The sequence below is a fragment of the Zootoca vivipara genome, chromosome 6, assembly GCF_965207765.1.
Source record: "Zootoca vivipara chromosome 6, rZooViv2.hap1.1, whole genome shotgun sequence".
Classification (NCBI taxonomy): domain Eukaryota; kingdom Metazoa; phylum Chordata; class Lepidosauria; order Squamata; family Lacertidae; genus Zootoca; species Zootoca vivipara.
Genome location: NC_142589.1, coordinates 52,903,830 through 52,921,907, shown reverse-complemented (window position 1 = coordinate 52,921,907; position 18,078 = coordinate 52,903,830). Strand labels below are relative to the sequence as shown.

The 18,078-nt window shown below is 48.9% G+C and overlaps 1 protein-coding gene across 1 annotated transcript; it reads right to left on the bottom strand.

Moving 5' to 3' along the window:
* Window positions 1–456: 456 nt before the first annotated feature.
* GNL2 (G protein nucleolar 2) lies at window positions 457–17,808 on the bottom strand. The gene is made up of 16 exons (XM_035117175.3): window positions 17,696–17,808; window positions 16,094–16,178; window positions 12,579–12,673; window positions 12,224–12,363; window positions 10,387–10,571; window positions 9,951–10,017; window positions 7,943–8,101; window positions 7,397–7,510; window positions 5,525–5,653; window positions 5,086–5,190; window positions 4,459–4,617; window positions 3,689–3,796; window positions 2,363–2,796; window positions 1,771–1,850; window positions 1,038–1,138; window positions 457–618 (listed from the first exon to the last, which is right to left on the bottom strand). Exons 1-16 carry the CDS (start codon window positions 17,757–17,759, stop codon window positions 472–474), a joined length of 2,172 nt encoding a protein of 723 aa, XP_034973066.1. The 5' UTR covers window positions 17,760–17,808; the 3' UTR covers window positions 457–471.
* Between the last annotated feature and the right edge of the window lie 270 nt (window positions 17,809–18,078).

The window sequence follows — 18,078 nt, the reverse complement described above, 5'->3', positions numbered from 1 at the left end:
TCTCCTCCTCCATGTATTTGTCTAATCCTCTTTTAAACCCATCCAAGTTAGTGGCTATCACTGCCTTGTGTTTGGGTGAGCTCCATAGTTTAACTCAGGAAATGAGCAGTTTTACTTGCTGCTGATTCATTTCTTAATTTCCTAGCCAGAGGTTTAACATGGGTCAAACTCTTCCCACTGAAGCAGAGCTAACTGATCCCATCTCCTTTTATGGCAGGTTTGTTTATTTACATGCAGGTATGTGCTCCATCAATCATTTGTAGCTCCAATTACAGGAGCATCTGCAAGTTCAAGGTTCTATATAAAATTTTCTCCATCTGGTAAAAACACACAGGAAACATATCCCTTAACATTGGACAACCTATAGTTTGAGAGCACAGGAATACCGCATAAATGCAACTTATGTGGGCTAAAGCTGAAGCCCTATTTTCAGTCAGAAAACTGGACAAAGGCGTCTAGATCACAAAACTATTACTTGTGTTTATTTCTCTTAGTTTTTGATTTCTGCCCTGCTGAGTTGGGTTTCTTCTTGTTCCTGTTTTTGTTTTTGACATTATGTGTGTCATAGTATCGGACGCCGACTTTCTTTGAGTGCTGCTGCCGCTCTGCTCTTCTCCTCTGTGAAAGAAGCAAAAAAAGTTTGTGCTACCCTCTTTAGCAATTTGTTTTTAATTGGACAATCTCTTCTTCCCTGCTCACCCATCAGACGCAGTGGGGACATAGGAGAACCTCTTTGCACAGTGTGACTGTGGAAGAGGGAACATTCCTTGACCCCTCCCCACTTTAGTCAGCCAAATGAAAGCATCACCACTGCTGTCACAGCCTATGCCATTTTGCCATGTGCAAATGAATGGGCAAATTCTTGTTAAAGAGAACTAGAAACTTGTTATTTAAAAGGAACAAATGGTGGGCAGTGAATATTTTCCCTTCCATGTAACATGCTGTACAGATTTTTGTGCATAAGCTGCAAAAGCCCCCCCCCTTTGAACTTTGCCCTGAAACTGGGGGAGCTACAGAAAGATGCTGTTGGCACCTACCTCTTTGGAACTCTGTTTCTTGCAAACCTTCTCAGGAGAGGCACCCTGGTCCTGTTCACCATCCTCTGGCCGTCCTCTTTTCTCAGCTTTCCTCGGGCTCCCTAAAAGCAGCATTTCAAGAACGTGTGAGGCAAAAAGCTCCAGAAACTTGTGGTTCTGCTTGGGCCAATGGCTGGAGCTTTTTCAAACTGCCAAGCACTGATGAGGGGCTAGTGGTTGCCCAAAGACGTAAGGTCTTCCTGCAACTGCTTATGCTGAGGACAGCCCAGTCCACAGAATATAAGAGGTCCAGAGGGTGGCAACACGAGAATGGACCTTTTCTGCTGTGGCTTCCCATCCGAGGAATGCTCTTCCCAGGGAGACTCTCCTAGAGCCTTCATTATATATCTTTAGTCGTCTGGTGAAAACATTCCTCTTCTCCCACGCCTTTGACTAAAGAAACAATTTATGGCCTTATTAAATGGGAGTGGGTGGGTATTGTTACTGTAAAGTGCCCTGTGATCCTTGGAAGAAGGGCACTATATAAATTTAATAAATATTATTATTAATAATTGACACCTCCCTTGATATAGAGCTTCCAGTGTGTTTCCCAGACACTCAGGATTGCGTAGTGGAAGAAGGAGCACAGCCGGGAGCAGGCCATCCCCTCCCACCATGGGATTACAGGCAGGACGGGCCTCTTGTGGGTGAGCTCTCAGATGGAGACCTCCCAGTGCTAACAGAGCCAACCTACCTGCAGCTTCATCACTTGCAACTGCACCAGAATCCAACTGTGATTTTGCAAAGACTTTTTCACTCAGTCCTTTGGGGATTCTGCAAGGCAAGGAGGTGGGCATTTAGGCTCTTGCAAAAACCTGCACACAGCTGACATTCTGACACAGACACACACAGACCTTGCCATCTAAGCAGTCACAATTTAGCAATACCATCCACCTCTGCAGGAGTCGCACATGTCTCATACTCTGGGAGAGAGATGCACTGAAGGTTGTGGCACAAAAGCACACTAGCCTTGTCGCAAATGCAATTTTGTCCCCAGAAGAGTACTCGCTGATGGAGCAAAACCACCTCCCAAAATCAAGGCTGGGGATAGGGGGGGCCAAGCAATGCCTGGGACAGCACAAGCCTTCCTCTGCAGTATGTGGCTCGGCCAAGTCATCTAATCTCTGCTCATGGCATGTTGTGGCCAGCTGGACTGCCTCAGCTGCTGCTGGGTAGGAAAGGCAATTTAATGACTGGACAGAAGCTTAGCCTCCACTTTTTGGACTTTTACACCCATGTAACTATCAAGCTCAATCCACTTCCAGGGACAGCGCAAAAGCCACTACCTTATTGCCGAGAACCTCTTGGCCTTGGCCTTGTCCAAGAATTTCTTGTACTTTGCAATCTTCTCATCCAGGGACTTCAGCACTGCCTTTGGGTCCTGCCTGGCGCTTTCCTTGCCAGAGGGCCTGTTATCTGTCTTGCCGAGCTTGAAATGCCCTTCCTCCTCATCTTCCTCCTCCACCTCCTCCTCTGGATCACTGTCCGTCCCGTCAACATCAAGCACATCCACGGGGATCAGGTCCTCCTTCAAGAACTGAGGGGCCACGTGGAGCTTCCCAAAGTTCTGCCGCACATGGGACAAGGGCCATTTCGTTGCCTGCGGGGGGCCCTCCTCACCCCTGGGCTCTGCTGCAGCTGTCTCCGTCGCAACAAGGCTCTCCCCAGGGCTCTCGCTCAGACTGGGAGCTGCGGGCACTTCCAAAGCAGCACCTGTGGGCTGGAAGATGAAGGGAAGGAAGCATCTCTGGGAGCCACAATTACCAACACTCACATGCCAATGTGTCAGTTCCACTCCAGAACATCTTACTTCACACTACTGGGTCTATAATTGCACCTCAGCAGGGTCCAGCTTCAAAAAGTGATCAGAATGCAGATTAGAGATGCTCTTTGATTTTCCTTCCACATTAAACACTACCAAGTGCTTCCCCCACCCCCGGTCTCTAGGATTAAGAGCCAGGGATTCCAGATTAGAGAATTTGGCTTGACCCAGATCTCCTTTTAGAAACCATCCCTTTATATTTGCAAAAATCACCTGAATTTATTTTATTTTGGGGGGTGGGGTGGGGGAGGTCTTATTGTCTTCATGGTTTTGGTTTGCAGCAAAGAACTAGTAAACAAAACAGCAATGACTTCTGTTAGAATTAAAGAAAGCATCACCTTCAACTGTGATTTTAGAAGTGGAAGTTGTTTGATGTAGGACCCCTCCCCCCCCCAAAAAAAACACTGAATCAGTGGGACTAGCCTGGTCTTAAGTGCTGTCTTATTTTCATTTGTCCTGTCCTTTTTACCTTGAGGGCAAATGGGAACGTTTTGCCCCCCCCCCCTTTGAGTAAAATCACTTGGCCAGTAAGATCACCCTGTTTTCTGATGCTTTATTAGTCCAAGAATTGCTTGCCATCCAAATGAGGACCGGGAAATCAATTCTGCTCCACTTGCTTAGATATTGCTCACTAGTTTACGTTACATATTGTTCAAAATCAATGTATTTTTTTTGAGGATTTATATCCCATCTTTTCTGTTTTCCAAAGAAGAATTCCGGGTGCGACCGCTCTGGGACTGAGAAATCAGATGGCACCTTTCCTCACCCACCTTAAACATGCAGCTCTTACCTGGGGGCCCTGCTCCATATTTGGGGGCTTCACAAAGAAAGGAATTCGGCCTCTCTGCCAGTCATTCAGCACCATTTTGCTCACTGTGCTCACATCAGGCTCTCCTCCCTGAAATGGCAGTGGGACAGTTCTTTCAGACCCACAAAGCTTAAGACATTTGTGAAAAAGGGGCCTCTCTGCTCAAACTCTCTAAAAGGAAAGGTGGAGTCTCATTATTGAGATCGCAAGAGGCAGGTTCTGGCTACAGCAAGGTGGGGATACTTATGGGGGATAGATTGCAACCCCATTTTCTCTAGAACCCCACAAGCATACCTTTCCCCATGTAGCCATCACCTGTCACTTGGATGGATGGATTCCTGGAACGAGAGAAGTCACCAAAGAGTGCCTGCCTGCTCTTCTCATTCTTCCTCTGATGAAACACTTTCCTATTATTGGCATCGCTTCCCAAGTATACGCCTACAAGGAACCTAGGAGGGTGCCTTATATTTATTCTAACTAGCTCAGTACTGTCTACATTGACTAGCAACGGCTCTCTGGGATTTGAGAGAGGACATTTTTCCCATGCCTACTTGGGAGATTCCATTGGGGATTGAACCTGGGACCTTCTTCTTCCAAGACAGATGCTTTGCCACTGAGCTACAGGGTTTCCCCAATCAAATTGCAGTTCAGCAGCTAGCTGGCCCAGGAAAGTGACTTCCTCCATGACAGCCTGGCCGTATAACCCTCCACCCACAATCCCCAGGAAGGAAAGGCAGGCTCTCCTCCTTCACCTTGAGCAGCTTCCCCATCTGAAAGGCCAGCTTCTCGAGGAAGTCCTCTGCATTCTCCCAGAAGTCCACTTTGTACGTCTTGCTGACGTATTCCGGCTTGGCCCTTTCTAGCACGGCAGCGATGTGGTCTTCCGGGCACTTGATTTTTTCCACTTGAACCTGGAGATGAGAAGAAGCTCATTACCACGGCATTTGGGTTGGGGCACAGCTGCAGCAGTGAGAACGATGCCGGGTGGCTCCAATGAGCAAAGGCAGGGGTTCTGATGGGCCTGTGTGTCCCCTCCACCAGATGTTAAAGAGCCAGGAAGCCTCTGCAAAGACAGTTCAAGCATCCTGATTTTCAGCACCTTTTTGATAATGAAATATGGTAGACAACAAATATGGAGAGTCAGAGTAGTGTAGTGGTTAGTGTTAGACTAGGACCTTGGGTGACCTTGGTGGCCAGTCACTGCCTCTCACAGGGTTGTTGTAGGAATTAAATGAGGAGAGTGAAAGCCATATATACGCCACCTTTAGCTCTTTAGAGAAATAGGTGGGATATAAATTCAGTGACATAAATAATAGACCAGGGCTGGGCTGGGAGAGAAGCACCTGCTCCTTTCAACGCTTGTCCCTTCCACTACTCACCACTCCCTTCAGCACAATGTCCGTCTCTGTGTCACCGGAGGGGTACACCACACCTGGGCAGTCAATGAGGAAGATGCGGCGCATCAAGGTGATGTACTGCCACACCTGTGGGAGGAAAGAATGGCATCAACTTGGCCCTCCTTATTTACTTGAAAATGAACGTAGCAGCAGCTACTTTGAACCGGGGCTGCTCAGCAGAGATTAATTAACGCACTCTCCCTCTCCCACCTCAGCACTGCTGGGGGAAGGAGAAGCAAACACCTTCAGGGGTTGTTCCCTGGAGATTAAGAGCCAGCATTTCCTCCTCGATGATAGTAGGTATTGATTGAAGGAGGAAGGGGAGAGCCACCTTTAGCAACTCGCCCTTGCCTTTGCCTACTGGAGATTAAACACGAGCCCCCACCCCCACTATTTGGGGATGGTGAAGAAGGCCACTTACCTTGGTCTCACCAGCAATGGGAGCCACATTGCAGACCTTCTTGGAACGGAGTGTGTTGATCACAGAGCTCTTTCCCACATTGGGGTAGCCAATGAAACCCACACTGATCTGCTTCTTGTCCACATGCAGCTGTTGGGAGAGAAGGACATGTGTGTGGGCATAACATCCACTGGGCCTCCTCAAACAGGAGACATCCGACCTGGAGAGGGGCGCTGGTTTTCTGGGGACAGCTGCTGCATGATCAAGCCACTGGCCCATCTAGTCCAGCATCCTGTTTTCAACCAGATGGCCCCAAGGGAAACCTGCAAGCAGGATTTGAGGACAAGAGTGCTCTTCCCTCCTGTGGTTTCTAGCAACCAGTATTCAGAACCACTGCTGCCTCTAATTGTAGGGGCAGAGCTTATCCATTGTGGCTAGTAGCCATCGGTAGCCCTCTTTCTCTTAGAGGACACAGCAATCCTTAACTTCACCAAAGAACAACGGAAACCACCCTGAACAGAATCAGCATACTCTACACTAAGTGGCTGCAATGGCTCTCCAGGGTTTCAGAGAAGAAGCATCCCCCAGCCTTTCCTGGAGCTGCCAGTGACCTTCTGCAAACAAGGCAGATGCTGTAATGCTGAGCTATGCCCCTTCCCCAGTTTACTCTGGAGAAGAGCAAGGCGAGAGGCCAAACGGGTGCCACCTCCTTTGCTGCCGCCGCCGTTCTCTTCCAACAGAGAAGCAGCACATCAGGTTCTTTGGGGCATCACTGCTTGCCTAGTCACTGAGAGAAGGGGCTGCTATAGAGTTGGAAGGGAAGGGACCCCAAGGGTCATCTAGTTCAATCCCTGCAATGCAGGAAACACAGCTAATGAACCCAACCTCTGTTCAAAAACCTCCAAGGAAGAGGAGTCCAGCACTTCCTGTTCCTCTGCCAAGCAACTCTTACCATCAGAAAGTTCTTCCTCATGTTTCACTGGAACCTCCTTCCTTGTTCGTTTGAATTCACTGATTCAGGTCTACCCTCTGGAGTAGCAGAAAATAAGCATGCTCCAGTGCAAGTGTGCAAGAACAGAGGCTTCTGGGCTTTCGGCCCGAGGGGAAGAGGTTCTCAATGACAATGGGCACACATAAACACCTACAGTCATCTGCTAGCCTAGCCGTTCAAGTAATCTACTTGCCCCACCACCAGCAGCCGCCATACCCATGCAGTGCAGTCCCCAACAGTGGAAGATGGTACCTGCTGGCATCTCTCATGTGAAACTTGATGGCTTCCTCCTGGGGAGACGGAGGACGCTCCCAGGAAATCAGACTTCCTAGCACAGCAGGAACCAAGTCCCCACCACCACCACCCCCAGACCCCACAGGGATTTTTGAAACTGTATCTCCTGCCAAGGACTGCATCTCAGCAACCCCTCCCCCCCTGAAAAAAATGCAAGGCTCTTCACCGACAATGCACCAGTGGCGTGCGGTGAAATTTTTCATAGGGGAACAGTTAGGACCAGAGGCGCCAGCTTGCAAGGGAGATGGGGGGGGGGCGGCAATGTCATGCATGTGACATTGTGACGTCCTGATGTCATGCACGTGAGCATCATGCCTCCCTCCCTAAGCCAGTGAGAAGATTCCCGGGCTTTGCAAAAGAAGTACCAGGGCTCTGACAGGATGCTGGAACCCTCCAGCCTACTTTCAAAAACCGGATGGGCTTTGGGAAGATGGCAAGATGGATCTTGGACCCATCGGAGCCTCACACCTGCCTCCCTAAGCCAGGCAAAAGCTGCCTGGGCTTTGGGAAGGAGGCACCAGGGGAACATTTAGAAGACTAGCCTAGTCCCCTTAGTCCAACAACCGTGCGGCACTGCAATGCACCTCTGAAACAAAGATGTGCCTTACCTTTCCAAACTGTCTCAAGAGCTGAATGAAGGCCCCCTTTCCGAAGGGGTTTGTGAGGCTGGCGTGAAAGGCCAAAGTTGGGTACTCCTGGGAGAGAATAGCCACCCAGCGTTTCTAGAAGGGAAGAGTGTTCCAATTAGCATCCCACCTCATGAGGCACAGCTGCTCTTAGAATCACAGAATCATGGAAGTGTAGAGTTGGAAGGGACCCAAAGGGTCACCTAGTCCAGCAGCCCTGCTACGCAGGGATCATAGCTAAAGACTCCCAGACATGAAAAGCCTGCTCTGCAGGTCTAGCATTTTGGAAAAGTCCAAATCCCACTTCCAAAATTCAAATCCCACTTCCAAAATTGGTTTCCTTGCCAAGGAACCCCCACCCAGGGGAGCTGTGGCTTAACCCTTCACTCCACTCCAAGGAACTATTTCAGACCTAGCAGCTTCCGGGGGTTGGCAGGGCCATTTTCAGGGGAATTTGGCAGGAAGCCATCAAAGGGCAGCCTTCTTTCCTGGCTCTGCCAGCAAGCGCCCCTCCTTCATGAGACTCACCGTGGCCCATGTGGGCACAAGGTCACACTTGTTCAAGACAAAAAGTAGGTGCTTCCAGGGCTTCTCCTTCTTCAGGTAAGTCTCCACGTGTGGGGAGCGGGTTCCCAAGGGGTCTCTGGCATCCAGCACTTGCACAACAACATCTGATGAATCAATGACCTGGAAGGCAACAGAGAGGGCAAGGGACACACATCAGACTAGAAGGAAACTTTCCACAGAATCTCAGCGACTAGGGCTAGGCAATGTCTGGTTTTCAACATCATGATATATCACCAGCTAAACTTCACAATATCTCGACATATCACAATATACACCTGCAGTGGTGGAGGGCCTTGCTGGGCCTCCCTTCAGCAGCAGAGGGTCCCACCATACCTCCATGCAGTGGCGGAGGGTGGGCTGTGGTTCCCTGCAACAGCAGAGGGCCTTAAAATGTAAGGAAGTAGTAGATTTAATAAAAATATTAAGTCAACTTCCATATGATATGAATATATTCAATCTATTTTCAACTAATTTAAGAGTAGTCTAAGTGATCTTACTAGTCAAGTTGCATGCACTTCCCCACTCAAAGGTCTAAGTGGAATCTATGCATGCACAAACCCCACAGAGTTCAACTAAGCTTATTTCCACTTTCCTGGGAGTAAGCCCTGTTGAATTTGCTTGCACCGCTTATTGAAAAACACCCTCCTCCATCATTCCCACATAGTACCCAACCTCCCATTTCAGCATAAGGCAGCCAGATAAATATTATCCCTTTCATTCCCCCTCATGCAGGGCTCTCTCAAAAGCCCCCATCCCACCAATCTCTCCCGTTTTTGTTAACAGAGGGAGGGAGGGAGGGCAAGCAAGCAAAAAGATAGTCTCCTTTTAAAAAAAAAATTAAAAAAAACAAACCCCATCCTTTTTAATATGGAGGAAAGCTATTTAGGGGGAACCAACAACATAAACACCACCAGAAAATAAAAATTAAAAACTCTCCCCCCCCTTTTTTTTCATGGTGGGGGTGAGTATGAGTGAAGAAAGAAGCCTTCCCAGTTATTTGTTTATGCTGGATCTTTGGTTGTCTTGAGTGTTGCTCCTGAATTGTTATAGCAGGCTCTGCATAATTAGCTAAGCTCTAAGTGGAAAGATACCAGTGGAGCTGAAAGAGTGAAACACTGCCTGCAAATTATCTGTAAAGTATAGGTTCAGCTGAGGTGCCCCCCTGGGAAGCCTATTGCCTGCCATGTTTTAACACTTATTTATTACACAGCCCTATCAGCCCAGACCCACGGCCACAGACTGGCTCAGGCCACCAACAGGCCCCGCAGTCTAGCTACCTCCGGCAGCCCTCATGCTCTTCAAAACAGGAAAGAACACGGAAGGGGAACTCATTCAGACTGCTGACTTTTGCAAGTCCAGCATTCACGGCCAAGTAGGGATTTGAGCTCTGGTCTCTCGGGCCCTTAGGGACCCAGGTGGTGCTGTGAGCCTAGGGCTTGCTGATCAGAAGGTCAGCGGTTCGAATCCCTGTGACGGGGTGAGCTCCCGTTGCTTGGTCCCAGCTCCTGCCAACCTAGCAGTTTGAAAGCATGTCAAAATGCAAGTAGATAAATAGGAACCGCTACAGCGGGAAGGTAAACGGCGTTTCCATGTGCTGCTCTGGTTTGCCAGAAGCGGCTTTGTCATGCTGGCCACATGACCTGGAAGCTATACGCCGGCTCCCTCGGCCAATAATGCGAGATGAGCGCGCAACCCCAGAGTCGGTCACGACTGGACCTAATGGTCAGGGGTCCCTTTACCTTTACCTCCTGGGCCCTAGATTGAAACCACTACGCCACACTGGCAGTTCAGGGCCAATTGCCATCACGCCTCCCCTGTATAAGCCTGAAGGAAGCATCACAGCAGGGATTACCTCTGCAAGGCCCTTCCCAGAAGCAAATGGATGGAGAGCAAGTGAAGGGAGCTATTGGGTCACGTCCTGCCCGAGAGATGGGAACTGCCCTCCTTCCCACACTTCCACAGCACCTACCTTGTACAGTTCTCCCCAGATGCGCTTGGACTGCCCCTTCTTGTAGATCTCCTCTCGCGCCTCCTCCCTGCAAAGAAGCAGTTGAAGGTGTCATAACAAGCCTGTGAGGTAGGTTAGGCTGAGAGGCTGTGACTGGCGCAAGGACACCCAGTAAGATGGATGGGGATCTGAACCCTGGTCTCTCAGGTCTTAGTCTGATGCTGTAACCACTAAACCACACAGGCTCTCAGCTAGTGAATTAGCTAGCCTGTTCTGACGGAGCGATCCAGCCCAGTCCATTGGACAGGAAAAAAACCAGTTAGCCCTGCCTTTGAATCGGGGTTAAAAGCTCCATTTCCTGTCTTGCTAACTCAGCAAAACAGGGCCCATGAGGGGAGGGGAGGAGAGAAAGAAAAAAGAGAAGGGAGAGGGAACCCCTTCCCTAGGAGGGGCTCACCTCACTCCAGTATCTTCTGTCACCCGATCCCTGTCCTTGTCTTGGTCATAGCTGCTGGCTCCAGCTGTGGCATTTTCCACCAGGGACTGCACATCACTCGCCGAGAGGTTGGGCCGCTTCCTTTGTGCTTTGGGACCAAATGTAGTTTCAAACGTTTCTGTGTCGAGAATGTGGACTTTGGAATTCTGAAAGGCAAGGGGGAGGGAGAAGTCACACCCCATTTGCCCTGGCTCAGAACAAGACTACCAAGTTAAACTAATGTGGACAACATACTGCCCCTGTTCTGTTGTTGTTTGGGGTTTTTTCTGAGAGCAGCAGCCCAGCAGACCTGAGCCACAGCCCTGGAGCTTGCCACAAAGACCTGCTCCATTTCTCTTATTAAAATTACCATTCTCTCAGTCCAACGCAATTAAAGCTACAAGGGTGCAAATCCCACGGCTCTCTCTGCTCGGTTCCATCGAAGAGGGCTCCAGATCATGCCAGGGCCCAGATTTGTCAGGGAGAATCTGCCTCCCATTTTGCTTTGTTCTTTGAAAGTCCAGCTGCAAGGGCCAGCCCTTTTCCTGGAAGCGAGTCTCCTACAGAGAGCAAGGCTTGCTCATTTAAGTGATGTGCACTCAAGTTACAGAGAACCCTTTTCTTAATTTAGGATGTTTTCCTTTTATTGGAGACACATGGAAACTCGTGAGAAAACAAAATTGTCCGGCGAGAGCTTAGTATGCGTAGAAGAAAGAGCCCTGCTCGTGGGCCAGAGCAGAGGGAATGTTGGGCTTGAGATGAAAGGCACAGGCTGTGGGGCGGACCTAAGAAGCCAGAGGACAGAGCCAAACGGCCTCCTCTTCAGTGCCAGGCCTGGGCAATGGCCCGGAGTTGGGAATTGGCACCGTAGCCACATCTGGCTACCAGAGAAACACCACAGACCGCATACATGTTCCACATGAACACACCTGGCACGCAACAGAGGGCAGCAAAGGCCTCCAACTTGGAGGGCTTTAAAAGATTAGACAAATGCATGGAGGAGAGGGCTCTTGGTGGCTACTAGCCATGATGGCTATGCTCTGCCTCCACGGTTCAAGGCAGCAATGCTTCTAAATGCCAGTTGCAAGAAGCCACAGGAGGGGAGAGGGTTCTTGTGCTCAGATCCCACCTGCAGCTTTCCTCTTTGGGCAACTAGGCGGCCAGTATAAGAACACAGTGCTGGAATAGATGGGACCTAGAAACGCACACAAACACCAAGCACACACACACTAAGTTTACTGAGCCCTTGCATGTTGGGCACATCCTGGCAAAAAGATAGCAGCCATGCTGCAGCTCAATTTACATCTATAAGTTGCAAATGTAATCATATTCTACAGGGCCCTCCTCCAGCCAATCAGGCTTGCAACCAAAGGAAGGCTCCTACTCACTCGGAAGCAGCCCACAGGCACTGGGGAGTTTTGCAGGAAGGGAGAAAGGTCTAGAGGGGGGTTTACAGAGACAAGCAATTCAGCAGGTGCGAATCACAAGATGACACACCGTTTACATGAATGGACTAAGATGAGGAGGGACATGGACACTCAGGTAACAAAGCCTAACAAAGGCTGCCCCCCCTTTTCTGGGCATGTCGGAAGTCAATTTGCACACCTTCACTAGGCCTTTAATGGCACCTACTACAATTACTGCTCTTACGCCTACTGGAATATGCTTTTCTCTGCGAATGGGTGGGAAATGCAACCCAGAAGTCTTCCCCAGAGTCCAGCATGCATACAACCACACCCAACAAAAGAACAAAATTGGGGCCCTGGATGCTGTGGGGACAGAAGAGTCCCCACCACAAGGTGGTAAGAGGAAGACTTACATGAGGCTTAATTCGGTCATGGAGGAGAGAGAGTGGCAGCTTGCTTTGCTTCATGACGACTCTGTAGGGGTCCTTCATCACCGTCTCCATCTCCTCTTGGAACTTCTGGAGGGACGACTGCTTGATCACCCTCGTGTTTCCTGCATTGAGAGAACTATAAATTGGGGCACCCCAGGCCCAATATGGTGCCTCCCACACCTTGGGCTTGATGAAATAAGCAGTTCTTTAGGAGCAGGTGCAAGGTGGCCTTTATCCAAACCCAGCTCTTTGACCAGGGTCCCTGCACATCTGCCTTTCACCCAAGGAAGAAATCCTAATAAAAACTGCGCCACAGCACAGCCAAAAACAGCCTCACCAAACCATTTGATGTTGGGCTCCACTCTTGCCACCGTGCCGGGTGCCACCGTGGACTGGAACTGCAGTGGCCGGATCACTTTCCCACGATTGTTCCTGCAGACAAAGAACAGCCACTGGAGAGCTGGCCTGTGCTTGATCCTGTCTGAGGGAAGCTAGTCCCTTCCAGCTTCCGTTTCCCCAACTCTGAATTGAAAACAGCAGTGGCAGTCCTCAAGGAGCCAAAGGCTCAGGAGCAGAGGACACACTTTGCATGCCAAAGGTCCCAGATTCCTTCCCTGGAAGAACTCCAATCAGCTGGTGCCAATTAGTGTGGGCAATAAGGAGCTAGATGGACCACTCAGCCGACTCGCAGATTCCGATGTATTAAGAGGGCAAACACAGCTAAGATTGTAAAGCGTGCTTGGAATTGGAAGACTGCAGAAAATGTACTTGACAGAAACAAAACCGTACCTATAAGGGCTCCCAGGGGAGTAATAAGATGGTCCCTCCATCCCACCCCTGCTCCTTGGCTTGAAGGAAAGGGCAAACGCTCAAGTGAAACACAAGACGGAGCAGAAGGGAGCTGATTGTACGGCTCCAGGTGAACAACTGGAAGCAATAAGGGCTCCTTGGCTGCATGTCAGGCAGGAGGGCAGGGGGTTACCGAGGCGGGGGCAAGAATGCCTGTTACCCAAGGCTGACACTTTTCCACAGGCCGCGCCAAGCAATGGAGCAGAGCCTCTGAAAAACACATCACTAAGAGGTTCCACATTTTACCCTTGGCCCCCTTTCACAGGCGGAGATGTTTGGGGAGACACAGCAAGGCTGTTTCCATTTAGCACCTGCTCAGGGGTACAGAGCACATGCCGGCTGCACAACGGGGCATGAAATCGACTTGTTTACAGACAGTACGGAAGCAGGCGCCAAGTTTGAGGAAAACAGGAGGCAACAGTGACTTCAGCCTCGCAGCTGAGGGAAGGGCAGCTTCACCCAGATCTAGGTTTCCGACAAAGCGGCTGTGACTCTCCTCGGCAGCACCGACGTGATGCTTGCCAGCCAATCCCATATGTCGGGGAAACAGGTGAGGGAGCAGAGGGGATGGCAAGAGGGTCTTGAGCCCTGCTTATCCAGAACCTGTATCTGAATCAGATTACAGAGAAAGAAGGACTTTCAAAAGCAGTGCCTCCCCGGGCTCAGTGATGGGGGAAAGACCTGCATGTCATGTGGCCTCTTCTGAAGTGCTGAGTCAGCACAAAACCCTTTCCTGCCAAGTGCTGAGGTGTTGGGATGGGCAACAATAGGTTAGTTGCTCTCAAGCTCAGCTCAGAAGCAGAAAAGCATGAGAACATGATCTTGAGGGAAGAGCAGGCAAAAATGGCATTGAGGAAAGGTGGGGTAGCAAAAGTTGTGTCTCAACTAAGTGGGGTGGGGGAAGTGCCCTTCCAGCAGTGAATACCTGACCAAAGAAACACACATACTACAGTAACTAGCTTGAAGGAGAGAGCATCACAACCACTTCTGCTTACTAATCTCTTGCTTTGACATAAGAAGGATGCTAATTAAAGCAAAGTCTGGGAATAACTATTAATGCTAATGGGCCACTTTTCATTTTTACTTTAAGAAGAGAAGAAACAGATTGGGGGTCTCCAGCTATTCAGCAAGTTATACAAGAAGTAGATTTATTACTTACAGGATTTACCAGTAAATAAAAAAAACTAACAGACTAACAGTTGGGCAGACAACTTCTTTTCACGGAATCATAGAAACATAGCTGGAAAGTAAAAAAAAAAGTCATCTAGTCCAACCTCCTGCAACAACAGCTCCCTGTGATGCACTGCTGGGTGTTGTAAACTTACAGGGAGAGTCCGTATGCTGAATATTTTCCTTGTTAAAAGTTTAAACAAATCTATAATCTTTTATCCTGAGTATGTATGTGCTCTTGCTTAAGAGGGCACAAGGATCTACCTAGAGCAGCCTTTTAAAACAAACACACACACACACACAGAGAGAGAGAGAGAGAGAGAGAGAGAGAGAGAGAGAGAGAGAGAGAATCCCAGCAGGAATGAGGCAGTCCACCAACAAATTGTGCTTTAGCTTATTGGATTGAATTCAGACTCCAAGAATCACAACTTGATGTGCACATGCAGTTGCTTGCTTTTATTTATTTGCATAACCAGCACTGCTTCTTCCAGGACAGCATGGCTTTCATAGGAGGCAAAACTGAAAAATCACAGGGAGAAAACTGGAGGAATGGCAGGCTTTTTGCTTCCATAGGTGGCAGTAAGGGAAGCTTGTTTTGGAGTGGCCACTATTGTTCTCTCAAAATCAGGGAAGGACTTGGTTGTAAATATTTATTTATTTTTGTTTCATCATTTGCTTTGTGCTTTTATACTTTGTAACCAACAAGACCTAATGAACAGCCTCACATGGTATGAGCAAACCATACATGGTATGGCAGGATATTGCAATATTCTTATATTACAAAAAGCAACCCCGTGGAAGAGAGAATTTGGATTCGGGTCATGCTGCCAAAGGCAGGAAGCAACCTAACCTAACTCTCTGCCCTATGTCACAGCCCTGATCAAAATTCTATCCCAACCCAGAGTTTCTATCAACCATGGAGAAAAAGACTTAAGGCCTTAAGCTCTTAAGATTGTACTTTTTCCCTTATGCATGTTATATCAGCTGGCAAGAGAAGGTGATTTGGATCTAGGCCGCTGTACAGGGGCAAAGGGTTAGAACTTCCTTCTTCCTGCATAGACCCAATCCAAACTGTTCCCTCCTGTGGCTGCCAACAAGTTTTTTTTCCTTTCTTTCCCAGAAATGTCCATGGAATTTGCTTTGAAGATGTAACGCAAAACTCTAAAAAATCATTTTTTCAATCAGGCTTTTGGTAAGAGGGGATTGCTGAGCAAAACCTTCACTAGCTTCTAGTGCTGCTCTGCTGCAATCTTACCACTGCATTATATTTGTTCTACTTTTATCTTGTTAAAATAGCACTGCTTTATAGCGTGTTAAAATGTGGCTGGGGTATAAATTAATATGAATATTAATATTTTACCTGCTCTAAGATCAATGGAACTGATGAAGTGTAAGATGTAAACTGAACCAACTAATAAATGAATCCCTTTCCTTTTACTGAATTTCTACATCAAGCTTCCTCATGAAACATGATTGTGAAACATTTGCTGGTCTCAGGAAAAGTCCTCTTTAAATGCCATTTTACACAAGAACATATGAAGAGCCTGCTGGATCAGGTCAATGGCATCTGTCCAGCACCCTAGTTTCACAGTGACCGAACAGATGCCACAAATGGGAAATCCCTGAGCAGGACCAGAGCACAAGAGCACTCTCCCCTCCTGTGCAACTAGTATTCAGAAGTATTGCTGCCTCCAGCTGTGGAAGCAGAGCATAGCCATTATGGTCCTCTCCATGAATTTGTCATTTCAGGAACCTCAACGCCCTGACTAGGAAACCCTCCAGGCAGTACTGTGTTTATTGCGGTTCATGGCATACACACACACCCAGCCTCACCTGCGTTCCTTCTGCCTGTACATGTTGAGGCGCCGGATGGTTGCCCGGTCCCGCATGTTGTGGCCTCCAGCGCCATTTGGCCGATCTAACATGATGGGGATGGGGGAGAGAGAAAATGAAAGACATGGTGACTAAACTGTGACCAAAAATTAAAAGAAGCATCAGTCAGTTCTAGTGTAAGGGAAGAATTGTACAAATGAAGGAACCTGTGTCAGCTTACGTGGACAGAAGTAACCAAAAATGAAGAAAAGGAACTGTTAAAAGAAAAACATTTTTCCCCTGTGACATCTATGCTACCATCTTCTGTCACCATGGACCTAAGTGGCTCTACAGAGTTTTTCAATGTACTACTTCACCCACCTGGTGCCTTCCAGATGTTTGAGGCTATAACTCCCACCCACCTCAGCTAGCTGAGGCGGATAGGAGTTGTAGTCCAAACCTCTTGAGAGTACCAGGTTGGTTAAGGCCATACTATAAAACCTTGTAGTGCAATGCTCAGACAGTGCCTGAACAGCTATGTCAAGATCCATAAGAATAGCTTGCTGGATCAGGCCAAAAGGGTTCCAGCTAGTACAGAATCCTGTTCTCACAGCAACCAACCATACAGGTGCCTATGCAAAACCCAAAAGCAAGATTCAAGCACAAGAGCACCTCCCTTCCTGTGGAATACTAGCAACTGGCATTCAGAAGAATTGCTGCCTCCAACTGTGGAGGCACAGCATAGCCATATTGGCTAGTAGTCATTGGTAGCCCTCTTCTTCGTGAATTTGTCTAATCCTTTTAGAAAGCCATCCAAGTTGGAGGCCATTACTGCCTCCTGCGAGTGTGAGTTCCCAAGTTTAACTCTGTGCTTTAACAAATACTTCATTTTATGTGTCCTGAGTTATCCAACACTCAGCTTCTTTGGATGTCCACAAGCACTAGTGTTATCAGACAGGAATAAAACCTTTTCTCTATCCACTTTCTCCAGGCCCATGTATACTTTTATTAACTTCTATCATGTCACCTCTAACTTACCTTTCCTAAAGTCCCAAATACTGCAACCTTTCCTCTTGGGGAACTGCTTCATCCTCTTGATCATTTTGGTTGCCCTTTCTCTGAACCTTTTCCAGTTCTACAATATCCTTTCCGAGGTGAAGCAACCAGAACAGCTCACAGTATTCAATGTGAAGTAGCACCATAGATGTGCATAATGGCATTATGACATTGGCGGCTTTACAGTATTTCCAATTCCTTTTCTAACGATCATGGAATTTACCTTTTGCACACCCGCAACACACTGCGTCGACATCCTCATCGTGCTAGTCACTACGATCCTGTCACTTTCCTCCAGTTCAGGAGAAATTAATACCTCTTTTTTTGCCCCCATATGCATCATGAGGCATTCTTCCAAGTGCAGCCTCACCTGCTCACTGGCAGCTAAAAAGAGAAAAGCTCTCGCGCTGCAGGTGTCCCGGGGAAGGCCTCCGCCTGCAGCTTTGCTGCGGACCAGTGCCGAGGCTCAGCACCCCGTAGGGAGAGCGCAGGATCCAGCCCGGAGGGGCCACTACCGCCTCGCGACCTTCCCTCCATTCCGTTGCCCGCCCACCCCACCCCACTCACCGGGGTTGGTGCTGGCCCGCGAGGGGTTGATGCTGGCGCGGCCTTTGAATCCCGGCTTCACCATCGCGGCGGTTCCTACTGCGGCTCAGGCCACGTTCAGACGGCCGGAAGAGACTCCGCAGCAACTTCCGGGAAATGCGGTGACGCACTTCCGCCGCCGGTGACTCGGGCACAAGCTGAGTTTATCAGTTCGCTGCCTTTCTCCAGCACCGCTCCGAAGCTGGCCGTGACGTCACGGCGAAAGGTTTGGTACGACTCCCCTCACCACACACAAACTCCCGCTCCTGGCGCTTGTTGGATGACGTCGGTGAAGCATGAAGGCAGCGTGGCGTTCCACGCCTCTGTCCACTCAGGAGTAAGTCCCCCGGTTCGTCCGTCCAATG